Source organism: Anopheles funestus, chromosome 2RL (genome assembly GCF_943734845.2).
Source record: "Anopheles funestus chromosome 2RL, idAnoFuneDA-416_04, whole genome shotgun sequence".
In the NCBI taxonomy this organism is placed as follows: Eukaryota; Metazoa; Arthropoda; class Insecta; order Diptera; family Culicidae; genus Anopheles; species Anopheles funestus.
Window position 1 is genome coordinate 26,085,871 of NC_064598.1, and position 14,426 is coordinate 26,100,296.

Genomic DNA, 14,426 nt, shown 5'->3' on the forward strand with positions numbered 1-14,426 from the left:
TAGATAGCCCCGCTAAATGTCACAGCGTGAAAATAGCTTAGTAACCGACACGATTCCACCGATATCGGCCATCACAAGCGGCACATCTCGATGACCCTAAACATTATCTAACTGCTGTCATCTTAGACGATCGAACGCAGGGAGAAAAATCCTTCCCCCCTTCATCTCGTCATGATATCTCAATCAAAACGCATTAGACGCAGGTGCCAGCGGTCGGTAGATGATATCACAAGAAACCCTCAAAGCATGTAACGTCGAAACGTCACCCAAAGACGTACAAAAGCACACCCAAGCATCCATGTGCAGCGGCAATCTTTCGGATTCGTTTCGTTTTTTATCGTTGAATCCACATCGTAATCCAAATTATCGCAGCCGGTAGTTGTCGCTGTCGCCGTAGGATTGTGATCGCTGCAATCTTGCCGATGGTTTTTTTTTTGTAGATTTTAGCTGTCGCTAAAGCAAAAGTAACCCTTGTCACGGATTAGATCTGGCGGAACTTCCTCGTGTCGGCTGGTCGGTAGGACTTTATATCTTCATTAATGCCGTGCTAATGGACAGTGGGAAAGTGTTGAGCAGCGGTGATGCAGTTGCGCCACGTCCCGCTTTTCCAGCCAAAGGGGTTTTAATCGGTTGATCTTTTATTTGGTGATCTTTAATCACTTTATCTCGGAACATTGTCCAGTGTCACATAAAAAAGCGCTGTAACGCTTAAGCACCATATAATTTGGTGATTGCATTTGTTTGAGAGGCAAGGCGTGACAAAGCAAGGCTCAACTTACAACCGTTTTATGGTTATTTACAAACAGTTAAACATGCTTTATTTCCGATGCCATTAATGATAGATATGAATCGAAATTTTAACCACAAAAGCGCCAATATTAAATATCTCCTGATGTTTTTTTTTCACAAAACCGCGCCACACTTTCATAATCTTCCAGCGAACATTCTTCGTCGCGTTGTACCGTTGTCCCAAAAGGCTCGACAAACACTCAAAGGCGTACCGAAACAGCAAAGATGATCTTTACCATGCGACTCGTTCCAATCAGCTTGACACGATCTGAAACTGTCGTCGATTGTCGATGGCGACGCGGCGTACGTGAGAGGGTTCCATAAATCGCCTCGGTATAAGCCACGGATGCATTCCGAGAAGGACGTTCATCAAGTGACGGCGTTATTGGTACCCGTTACATAGGCGCTTCATTACGACAGCGTCACTTCCCAAGGTGGAGTGATGCTCGCGTCAACAGCTTCCTTCACCTGCCATACGGTTGAGTTTTGGGCGCGTTCTTGAGTAGCATTACCCGCCCCGGATCCAATGAAAGTCGTTTCCATCCCGAAGGTACTACCGCTGGACCGTAAGAAAATTGCAATTACACAAAACACGTGCTGATGCGCCCGGGCACGGTCACCAATCCTTTTCACCATGGTCAATTGCTGTACCGTGCTTGATGGCCGTTAAATCGCTGCCTGTTCACCGTGCCGCTAAGACATCGGAACGATCCGCGCCTGCATGTCGAATGGTGCGTTTAAATCTTTCGCCCTTATCTCGTTTAGCCCGGAGGCGTTAAGAGTATGTACCGTCCGGCTGTCCGTGCGATGTCAGTAAATCATGTGTCATATTGTTAATAAGCTTATCGATAGAATGATGCGAGTAGTTTGCAAGATTTTAAACTTCGCAACATGTACAAATACGCAAACTGAAGATATTCTTTACTTCTACTTTGGAACTTTTTCTAAGTCTCTTTTAATGGAACTCTTGTTTGTTGGGCAGCTTCCTTGTTAATATAAAAAGAATTTTAAAAGCTTAACCTTTTTTAGCGCCAGCAATTACTATTTGTTACTAAATTACACACTTGCGCAAGCAATTAAATTAATGTGTCAATGTGGAACAGTGCTTCATTACAGTACCGCACACAAACATTACTAGCTACGGCTTGAGTAGTAAACTTCCACCGAAAGTGCATCGAAAACGGAACGACACTAATTTATTTTATTTGCTCATTGAAATTCACTCAACGAATGAAACATTGTTTTTTTTTCTTCTCTCTCTTCGCGGGAGGTCGTGACTTGGCCTGCTTTGGGTTTGAAAGATTACACAAACCTTTCTCAGTGCGTCCACTCGATGTACTCTGCTCCGCCGCAAGCAAGATCAGCACATAAGATCAACGATCATGCGCATGAGTCAGTGCATCAACCCGGACCGAAGGTTACCCACAGGAACGTGCCTCGAAATATGCCATAAATGCTTAAATCTCCTCCAGACAGCCACATCGATGCGCGCAGCGGATAATGTAACCGCACAACCCCGAAATGTAGGTTACACAGGCATCCAGGCGTCATCCCGATCACTACAAACTGGCTACTGTTTGCGTTTCCCAGGAATCGACAGTCGTCGCATAAAATCCACCAGCATGGTGACCATGGGCACGTTCCGGTGCCGGTGTCTAGTACAGCGATCAATCAGGGTGCGAAATAAGGCGCGGTTCGTCAAATCGCTGGCTAAAGCGCGGCTACTAACTTTGTATGCATGCCTGGCGGTTTGACTGCACGTGGGTGCGGTTGGATGACATCCGTCGGATGGTGATCGTCATGTTTGGGGAGAACCGTCCAAAGCATCGGATTTTATCGATTTCTGTAGAACTGTCTTCTGTGGTCACTTACTGTTGGTTACCGCCGGGCTTCTGTCCCGTCCATCTGGTGATGGAAATCGCACATCCAGCTGCGACGAAGGTTTAAAGTTCAGCACGCAGCCCGGACTAACGATAGACTTCCCCGAAATGCATCGGCGGGAGGCGAAACCAAACATTTCGCTGACTGACGTTGATGTCAGATGGCGAACTTGTGTGACAACCGCATGTGTGGTTGTGCGGAGGGCGTTCGAGTGACGAACGGTTTATGGCAAACGTCCGTCTTGGTAGCGACAGTTCAGATCGCTATTCTTAATTGTTATGTGTTGCAAGGCGCCGAATTTAATGCGAAACTGTCAGATTTTTTGTGATTTACCAGAAACTTGCAAGGATACAAGAAGGGAAATTTTATTATATTCCAAAAAGGGCGATTCGACTTTTTGCATAACGAAACATACATTCAAAGTTGATTTGTTTCTTACTGCTTTAAAGAAGTAATTTAAAGTAATTTCTTTTTTTTCTTTGTTGCCTGCGTTTTGGTTCACTTAAAAGGCAAATAGATGAGGTGAAATAAAATTGCACCATAAAAAACCACCCTTCAGCATCATGGGAAAAGTAGTTGATAGTGTAAAAAGTGTATCAATCGCTAGAAAACATAGTTATGGTACATTCCCAGCATTCCGATCACGTGCTGAAGAATGGCACAGAATAGCAAAACACAAACCCAGCGTTGACACGTTCGTTGCTCGATCGCAACGGGTTTGAAATGTTTGATTGATACGTTCGAGCCGACCGTATGACAGTATCGATTGCATTCGATCGTACGAAACGATTGATCACTCGAGAGAAGAAAAACAACAGCACAAGTAGGTGGCGAGTAAAAATTGACACCAGATTCCAGCGTACGGTATCTGCCGCACATAATGATTCCCCATCATTATCACCGCCCGTTTCGTGCTGGATAAGCGGGAAACGATCATTCAACGAGTATGCCGGTTAGCGACTCTCGGGAGGCAATTTTTTGAATCAAGAACCCTTGTTCAAGTCCCGTTGAAGTCATCCTTTTACAGATTGGTGAAGGCTTCGCGTAACGCACATCACCGAAGGAAGATGTCAATGCCCTACGGAGACGAAACCGTACCAGCTGCATTGCTACCGTTTGTAGCTACTGAAGTAGCAGGAAACCTGCCGCTACCAGCTAAGGTCACATAGTACGGCATCTACAGGTGGGGAGAAAAACAAATTCCGGTCTCGAACATGGCTGACCATTCCGGGACGAACCACATTTTCGTACGCGTTCGTGTGTGTGTGTGTACGAAAAAAAGCAACCTTCAATACGTTGTGTAAACTGTCCAAAACGGTAGCAGCACATCGTACAACGATTAGCCAGCAGCAGAAACCACCACAAGATCGCACCGCAATGCATTTAATGGTCACCTGGTGCACAACCACAATTCATCACAAAATCACGGTAAATGTTGGCAAACCACCTCATGGAAACTTACCCGCGGTAACCCGGGCACAAACCGCAGATCGTTACAGCGTCCACCACAATAATCCAGCACCTACCGTCCATATTCGGCTGAGAGTTACATTTTTATTACGGTTGTTTTAGAACAGTGCCACTCGGTTCCTTGTTGCCGATCACGAAACACAGGTTGTGTTCATCTTCGTCCGATCGAGTGGCTGGCGAAGTAGACACACAGAAATGTCAAGCCGTCACAAGCAAGGGGAGCAGTACGGCTTTCGACGCGGGAGATCCACCATTAACGCGATACAACGGGTGGTCGAGGCTGGCAAGAAGGCCATGTCTTTCCATCGCACCAACCTGCATGACAACCGCTGCCTGGTGGTGGTGGCCTTGGATATACGCAATGCATTTAACTCCGCGCCTTGGCAGTCCATCGCCGATGCATTGCGTAATAAGGGTGTGCCGCCAGCGCTGCGTAGGATTTTGCGTAGTTACTTCGAGGATAGGCGGTTGGTCATCGAGACCAGCGAGGGCCCTGTCGAGAAGCACATTAGCGCGGGAGTTCCACAGGGATCTATTTTGGGTCCCACTCTGTGGAATGTGCTCTACGATGGGGTTCTCAGTGTACCGCTGCCGATTGCGGCCGAGGTGATCGCGTATGCCGACGACCTAATTGTTCTGGTGCCAGAGTTGACACCACAGGCGGCAGCAGCTGCGGCAGAGGTTGCAGTTGGATCCGTCAATGACTGGCTGTCCCGGCACCGTCTTTCATTGGCACCGGAGAAGACGGAGATGATGCTGATCTCCAGCCTCAAGCGTCCACCAACAATTAGCATCAGTGTCGGCGGGGTGGTTGTGCGATCCTCGAGCTCCATTCGCTATCTTGGAGTGCGGTTGCATGAGCGTCTCTCTTGGCTGCCGCATGTCCAGCAGGTTGCGGAGAAGGCCATGAAGGTCGCAGAGGCTGTAACGCGTCTCTTGCCCAACCATAGCGGACCGAGATCGTCGCGAGCCCGGCTGCTGGCGGCCGTAGCGGACTCTATCCTTCGCTATGGGGCTCCAGTATGGTCGGAAGGCTTGGAAAGACAACAATGCCGCAGGCTTGTTTGTCGAGTACAGCGGAAAACGGCGATTCGTGTTAGCAGGGCCTTCAGAACAACAAGAGGGGAGACGGCAGTGTTGTTGGCCGGTCTCCTTCCCATCTGCTTGTTGATAGAGGAGGATAGTCGAGTCTATCATCGACTGCACCAGGAGAACCGCACCGAAACAAGCAATGAGGTGCGACGATCGGAGCGTGATCAGACATACCAGCTCTGGCAACAGAAGTGGGACGTGGACGCTGCTAGCGACGAGGCCAGCCGGAACACTCGCTGGACGCACCGAGTCTTACCGGATGTGAGGGCTTGGCATTCTAGGAAGCATGGAGACGTGACGTTCCAATTGTCGCAGGTATTGTCTGGTCACGGATTTTTCCGTGCCTACCTGTGTGACATGGGCTTCAGGTCGTCCCCGGAATGCTCATGGTGTCCTGGCATTGACGAGACAGCGGAGCATGTTATGTTCGACTGTCCACGGTTTGCTGCTGTCCGTGGTGAACTGCTGGGTGACGGAATGCCTGACGCAGTCACGCCTGACAACATTCAGTCCTGTCTGCTCCAGAGCCCTGAACGGTGGAGCCGGATATGCGAGGCTGCTGCCCGTATAACGAATGAGCTTCAAAGTTGCTGGAACGCTGAGAGAAATATGCTGGCCTCGCAAGGCAATTCCTCGCATGCTGCTGACCGGTCCGATCCAGACGCAGTCCAACGGGCCCGGAACGACCGATGGAATGGAGCAAGGCGTCTCCAGCGAGCGAGAGCACAACAGCGAAGTGGGCGGCCACCTTCACCACCCCCATCACCTACGACTGCTGCACGTCGGGCAGCAAGCCGCGAGCGTTCCGCGCGCTGGAGGGAGAGACGACGCAACGGTGCCAATCCCCCGCACCTGTCCAACGATCTGGAGGGATCATCGGGTCACGTGAGCGGACGCACAACACCAGAGGCCGGAAACGGTGACGAAGACGGTGGTGCTGTGGTGCTCAATGGAGGTCTCTCTGCGGCTGAAGCAGCAGCCGCAATGGAGACAGAAACTTCCTCTCGCTAAAGTAAAGGCTGTAAACCACCGTCGGCCCACGGGGCAGTTGAATCCCATTAGTGGAAATTTGCGTTTCCGTATTTTTGTTTTGTTTATAAAAAAAATGGGATTGCGTTTAAATGCAAAAAAAAAAATAATAAAAAGATAGGTTCCTTTCGGTACGGACGATAGGGTCTAGGGCCATTGAAAACCCATTCCAACGTCCACCCTCGCGGGTGAAGGAATGGGAGCGAGATGAGGGCTGGGTTACAATTAGTAATAACATCATTACTGTAATTTGAAGCTCAATAAACCCCCATCGTTGTTAAAAAAAAAAAAAAAAAAAAAGCCGTCACAAGCAATGTACGATCGTGAGAAGCTTCTGGCATGGACAATGAGATCTTGATGCGATTAGTGTTCGAAACCATCGTTCTGCAATTGACACATGCGGCGCTTGTAGTAGGCGCTCCAAAGTACTCAAGATCGTTAGCCTAGCTTTTTAGCTTAAGATCGTCCTTGAAAATCCAACATGTAACAACAAGTTGACAACTTGCTTTCAACCAATTGACAGATAGTCTTTTCCAATTTTTGCACTACTCTCGATGGCAGTGCCTTCGCATTTCGTTGCCCCATGAAATGATTTTCTTGAAGAGTGTGATGCTCTGTGAATGGGTTGTCGGGAAGAATTTGTCACAATAATTAAAGATGGAGGTTCTTCTTACATTTGCGTACGAGCATTGAACTACTAATGACGTTTGGTAAATGATCTCGACTCTTTTTGGAAAATCGACCAGTTGCATCCCGAAGGTATTTTCTAAAAATTGTTGTCAAGTATTATATTATAGAATATTGCAAATAAAAACCCATCAGATATTATTACGTAGAATTACTGAAATATGTTTGAGTCGTGTATACCCCACGCATGTCTCTATCCCCCTTCTCCATTATGTAAGCGGAGCGTGACAACAAGGACATATCAAATCATTCAAGCTAACTTTCATACGGCTCACGTGTGCGAAATGTCGCGAAACACTTCAAACGAGCACGGTCCTGTCTCCATTTTCGTTGCCAGGGAACACCCGGAGAAGGTTAAGTTGCTTTGTATTGTTCACCTTCGCCTGGCAAATAGAAACCTCTCACTCTCTTCGGCTACTTTATTCATCCCCTGTTACACGCGCACCAATTCATACCAAACATGTTGCTACGGCTCCTTGCGTCTTTTACTTCGACACTTCAATCGACCCCCAGCGAACGATGCGATCCTCGAATAGAGGGCGTCCAAGGTACGGCCCCACGTACCGGGCAAAAACCACAACACCGGAGGTTTGTATTCTGTGTCGCTGTTTTGGCATCACTCATAAAAAAATGGGACGGCCAGTTATTAGTTGAGCTGTTTTCTTTCTCCACCGAACCACACAGTGCATTGATGGTTTCCGTCTCGCAGCCACCGACGATAGCGGATCTTAATTTGTAGCGTCATCACAGCACAGACACCGATCTCCATCTTGTACCGGGTGCCTTTGTGTGGTTTTTTTTTTTTGTTTGAACGATGAAACAAAGCGAAAGTAACCGCAAACTGTTTTGTACAGTGGATTTGCTAAGAGGTATAGATGCATGTCTTATTTGCGCTTGCTTCATTCGGGTTTTTTTAGTGGATTCTGAACTTGATGCTCATATTTTGGAACAAAATGTAAACAACTGTGCTTTAGAAAGCTCTTACTCTAAAAGCCCTTTTGAGCGGTTAACCTTATTAACATTATGAAGAATTTATAACACAGTATTAGGCCCAACAAAGGCTCTTTTTCAACAACAAGTATCCTCCAACACGAGTAGCAAGTATTGAAATTTTGCAATATTGTGTATTACCCTACATTGATGTCTTTGTCAAAGGAGCTAATGAGGGAAAAGTACAAAGATGTGTTGTTTTATTGTGTGCCAAAAAAAAGTCCAAGGTTAATGGATAAATATAACCAACCTGTCCAACCAAATTATCGGTCAAAGTGGCTCACATTACATCTCGTCTCTGGTGGTAATTAAACTCGCTAAGATGATTTTATCCAACAGTGAGCAATATCGTTGCTCAATCTTTTCGTCAATCGACATCATCAGCGCAAAATCCATAATCTGTAAGCAATGCGAAACGATAAAAGATACTCCGATACGAGATCCTCTCCCTGACGATGCGAAGCCATGCGTAGTAGGTGACCTCCCGATGTCAATAGTCATTAATCTTTGTGGCCCCGTTGAACTTTGTTTGCGAACCATCGGTTCTTCCGCACCGGCCATAAGCCTCACGGATGGCCGATCATATCAATATGGCCGAGTGTCAAGTGTCAGCAGCGAGTTTTAAGCCCAAAACAACCAGTCCATCAGCGACCGATTATGGTACCGGCTAAATGGCATTCGAACACAGCAGCTACGTAACCCCTTTCCATGGCTTCATAATTCATCACGAGAAAGTATTCATAGTACGGTAGGGTGGATAAGAAAAGACAACAAAAAACAGCTTCCAGCGGCAACCGGATTAAGAAACGGCAATTGTTACTGATGATTTACAAGTTGCTCAGATCGAACGTTTTTACTGAACGGTACGGGAGAAACCCATTTGTCAAGCAAGGGCTACGGCATTGGCGTCACAGGATGTGGCGGACGTTAGGGAGAAGAATTTGAATACACCATACAATGGAGCCCTTTTTCAAAATAGCTTCAAATCGATTGTTAGAAGGAAAAAATGGGTTTCAAATTTTTGTTTTGTGATGAAGGTTCTTTATTCTTCAAAATTCATTTATTATATGCCAAACACAACGAGAACCCGATAGGTTTGCGGAATGTCTTGCATGTTTTATTACAACATTCAACGTAAAATTGTTCTCAGAACTCAACTGGAAATATTCTTGGTAAAATGAAATGAACAGCTTTGGTTCACTGTTTCACAATATTAGGCTTGAAAATTATTTGAATTAAAGCCACCTATCTCCTGCAAGATTTATGTTTTTATGGACTATTTGTCGTACATTTGGAGTTTTTCTAATGACATCTTTTCATTTCTGTTACAGAAAACATTTCTTCGGCCACAAAAAGGAAATACGTATTGCATGCGGATCACGATGCGTCACAACAACATCGAGTCGATCAGTGCGATCACCTTCAATCAGCAGCCATCGATGGAAGCGTCGATGGCGGATGCAAATAATAACCACAACGGTAGCAGTTATATCAGTCTTTCGATGGCAGCAGACGGGGCCGGATCGCTCGTGTCCGAAATCAAGAAGGATGAAAAGTATTCCCTCCGTCAAAGGCAATCGCGTCGTACCACACAGGAGATTGCAAATGTTAGTAAAACCACGACCACAACCAAGGAGAAGGCGACGCCAAAGGAAAAACCGAAACCCAAAGCGGCCCCCCTCAGCAAGTACCGGCGGAAAACGGCCAATGCACGGGAGCGTAGCCGTATGCGAGAGATCAACAGTGCGTTCGAAAATCTGCGACGAGCTGTACCGGTAGCGGTGGCTGGAACGAGTGGTACTAGTTCCCCCGTTAGTTCTCCTCAGTGTTCGGGAAGTGCGGCATCGAGTGAAAAGCTTACCAAGATTACCACCTTGCGACTGGCGATGAAGTACATTCGGATATTGAGCGATATGCTTCACGGAACTACCGGAACACTCGAAAACAACAACGACCTGGATATGATTAACCACAACGAGATAGAACGGGAAGTGATGCAAAAGGGTTTGCTGCTGTTGGAAGGTGGATACCCGACAGGCACTCCCGGATACATCTCATCCTCACCCGCCGTATCACCGGCACGACTTCCCATCGATCCTAAACCTACGTCAGCATCTTCCAAAAACAACTCGCAACAATCCAGCACCACCTCATCCACCAATCCTCGGAAGCGATCGTCCAATAAACGGGCAACCACGTCCAGCAGCGGTCGCACCAAGAAATCGACACCACCGAGTTCCACCCCGAACAACTCCAGATCACGGGGAACGGCTGGAAGCAATGGGCGTAAGGCTACCAGAAATTCACCAACGTTGGAAAAGATAGACGATAATATTCAGCTAACGGCGCCCAGTTTACTACCGGACCCTACCCGTCCGGATCCACTCGGAATGGATGTAGATCTAAGCTCGGTGCTCGAGTCGGATAACGACTCACTCATACTATCCGAACCGTGTCTTAGCCCACTGACCGCCGGTGTTGGACCGGGCGTACTTAAATCCCACAACTTTGCCTGCACCAACAGTCAGTCGGTGGTGCCGAACGATGGTCTAGAGTTTGGATTGTTCCTAGAATCGGACGCTGATTCGTTACAACTGTCCGAACCGTGTCTGAGCCCCCTTAGCCATCTCGATTCGTTGAACCCATTCAACGATCTGCTGCATACCGGCTTCAACGAGCAGACGGCACTCGAGCTGTATCTATAACCCGGTCTGAAGGTCGCCCGACGACCCAATGGAAATTCTTCACCAAGTTCCCGTTTTGTTCATATTTTGTTTATTTAGACGATTGTATGTAGGTTTAGGGTAGCCCAAGTGTCAATGAAAGTCCCAGTAATTTATTCTCACCGTGTCATATTAGTTAGGAAAAAGCAACCGCCCGGCGCCCGGATATTAACGATCACGGCACTCGATGGACCAGCGTCGCTGTATTGAGCGAACGAAACTTGCCGCGTGGTCGAATTATTTTAGAAACGTCCGGCGCAAGCTTACCGTGACTTCCATATAAAGCCATTTGCCATGATTTTTTTTCATTTTCTTATCTACCTTCTGTTTCGTTTTTGGACAAAAATTCCCCTAAACGCTTTGATGGACTTTGTTTTTTTTATTTAATTAATTTCATATACAGACTCAAGAGAGGGATGAAGTAGAAACAATCACAAAGCAATGTGGCTTCCACCTATGCATAATAAAAAAAATTTCACCTTCATTTGAATTAGATCACGAAGCATGCTTTTTACAAACGCCACTAATCCGTCACGAGTTGGATCACTTCCGCACACATTTGTGCATGCAAATTCACGATTTAAAGCAATCATAATAGATCTTAATAGGCTATTTGTCACATTCCTTTTGTCGTGCCGCTTGAAGATGAGTTCAGGTTGATTTATTGCCACACCAACAGTGGGTGCTTTTTTGCATGCGATGATCATCCTTTCGTACGAAACGCCATCGATCATGTTTAAATGGATTGTCGTTCATTGCCAAACCGATAATATGAATTTATTCTTGTCACTTATCTCAAATCTGTTTCCACTCTTCAGATTCTTGCTTGTTGAAGATTTGGCATAGTATAAAAGGTGCTACTCACGACATTGGCATTGTTATTCAGCATCAGATATATAGCTACTGACATTAGAGAAAAAAAACACAAACACAGTCTAATTGGATCAGTATTGCTTGCCAAATTGGAGCCCGTTAAATTTAATGCAACAAATCAAACACCCAGACACAATTCCCACAATGAAATATTCTATCTCCTCTATTGTGCATGTTTCGCTACGGCTTAGAACAATCCATATAAATCACACACATTAATCCCCGTTTACACCCCATACTTTATGGCTTATCGCGATGACTCCATTTCCAGCCAGTTATGGTACCATTTTTGGATCTGCTAGCATTTCAATTCGTTCGTTATACTTTATGCATAACTTCCACCGCTTGTACCCTGTGCACGACGTTTCGCCTGGCGTCGAATGCCGATTGCACATACCGTTGCATAATGCATCTTAGCACGTGGAAGCACATTGTCGTCAACGGTTCGGCCCGTAGTTGACCAGCCACGACGGAATAGTTACCGCTTTACCTATTTCTTATACCCACCTGCATCTAGGAGTGCCATTGGAAGGGATAGCCACCCCCACAATTCTGAACTATCCCTACAGGGGGGTTAAATTTCCTCCCACCCTGTATCATTAGCAAAACTGCAACGTGCCAATTGCGGTTGGATATAAGGTAGATCCGCTGGGGTTTGTTTTGATTTTTTTTTGTTCCGTTTTTCCACATCACTTCCGAAGGCAATTGTACGGCGGACAATCTCGCCCTACGATGCTAGCGCTATGTGATGATTAATAGCAGAAACTGCAAACTGCTCCGTACAACTCAACAGAGAATGGAACGTGTTGCGAACGCTGTCAGCACGTGGGTAGGCGTTACTAACTGCATTTACTGAAGCGTAACGAAGCGGAACGTTACACTGACCAAGCACCTGTTACTTGGCGTCTGTTTGCCGCATAAAATGGTGCCAACCTGCTACCGAACAAAACTATCGTACGTTTAATGTACGTACGTAAACAACCGCCATTGTGCACAAGCGGGAATTTGTGGTTCGTTTTATTAACCTTGTGGAATACTTTTTTTTCTCGAGATTTTGATCTGATTCATTACGTCTTTTCACTGGTTTCCTTATAAATCAATAAAATCGCAATCGTAATTTCATTTCATCAAAACCAACCCGTTTCTTCATAACCAACCACTTAGTCAATTTCCTTACCTCGAATGTAATGTCCGCAACTTGAAGCGTGCATGCGACCGGACCTCGATTATCTGCCTATCCTGGACAGTCTGCACTGTTGGTAGCCGAATCGGTAGCTCAATGTTGCGCCAAACAGCACCAAGATTGTATTATCATAAAGTCAATCTTCAAGATTTGCCATTTTCAACCTTTCACCAGACGAGAGAGCGTACGGATTTGGTCATCTTACCGCAAACAGACTTCGCTCATAAGCATGAGGTACCAGGAGAAACCATGAATTGTTGGTTTATGCATATCAAATTCAAGCGGAAAGTGTTTTTGTTTGCAACCTTTTTTAATGTGCATTATAGCATGGCCATTATTTTTTATGAAGTTGATACAAAGTGCCTACTGAATATTGGGGTTTCCTTTTACTTCTAGTACATTATGCTTGAGAATATGCTTGAAAATAGACTTGCAGTTAACTAATGCAGTCAATATCACGAAGTATAAAAGTCATTAAACAAAACGCTAAACGATAGTTCAGGAAAACGAAAATAGTTTAAAGTCAATTTCTTGCAAATTATCAATAAAGCCAGGCTGTTCTACACGAATAAAATAAAAAACCTTGGAAATCCCATTCGAAGACTTCAATTCATCCCATTTGAAGAGCAAAAAATTAAACTATCTTGAAATATAAGCTATTCATCACTCAACAGAAACGCAAAATGAAATATCGTAACCAGCTACGGAAGTCATGCAGGAAACGAACTTACCCATACGCTATTTAATTTTATCTTTAACACGATTCTATTCAGCTTCCATACGGGCACATTCCAGAGATGATAAAGTGAAACAAAATACACATTGTAAAAAAAAACTATAAGATACTATTTAAGCTAGATCGTAATGTTTCTTTCTTTTCCATGTATTATCTTCACATCGCTCTCAATCACTGTTAGTAGCATGTATTGTTGCAAACGGCATTTAATCATAAGTAAACAGCCATGAGCGTGTAAAGGTCTAGTTTTTACTAGTTGTTAAGTACCACACAAAATGGCCAGCCTTTTTGTTTTTGTTTCGGATTTCCTATGTATAAAGGCTAGGCTTATCAGTAGAAAAAAAAAGATCCACGCTTTTTTTTGCTAGCAAATTGTAAAGATCATCGTAGTTACAGCTGGTACACCTTTGTACAGAAGAGTTAAGCAATGTCCTAGTATGATTGTGTCCTTCACAATTGCATGATAAGTAAGAGTTGAAAAGTAGTAAAAATCACATGTTTTATATAAATTCTATCGCGATATTGATTAATTGTTCATTGAAAATTGAAAGAAAATTTGATTATTAAAACAAATAATGTAAGTATTGAAAGTTGTTGAACTGTTCCACCTAACTATTGCACCACATCGATCAAAACTGTTCTCACGCTTGCTTTTTTGTTGTTGTTCGTCAGAAATCCTCGATCCACCTTGTCCTCAACATGCTGCCGTAAAGGAAAAGCTTCTTATTATTTTAGGTAACGCAGTTCAAATCAAACAACTTGTTTGATTCGTCATCGCTGATAGCAGCCTGTTTACTGCTTACCTTCCCTGTTGCCAAATGCAATCCCGTCAAATCGATTCCGCTGATGCTGCACCAAAGCTCTGAGCGGAAAAACTGGAATTCTGCTGCTGATTTTCAAGAAGCCCCCCTCGGTAGCAAATCGATGGGAAAACACACACAATTCCTGGTTTGCTGCCCAACCGTTTTGCCAT

General features: G+C 45.3%; 1 protein-coding gene across 1 annotated transcript in view; it reads left to right on the forward strand.

Moving 5' to 3' along the window:
* The window catches only part of LOC125765320 (helix-loop-helix protein delilah), a 29,629-nt gene extending 15,662 nt beyond the window's left edge, over positions 1-13,967 (forward strand). Inside the window, exon 3 of the mRNA XM_049430333.1 lies at positions 9,270-13,967. Coding sequence (XP_049286290.1) covers positions 9,309-10,643 — 1,335 coding nt within the window. The 5' untranslated portion in view covers positions 9,270-9,308 and the 3' untranslated portion in view covers positions 10,644-13,967. The remainder of the gene's footprint in view (positions 1-9,269) is intronic.
* Positions 13,968-14,426: the final 459 nt, after the last annotated feature.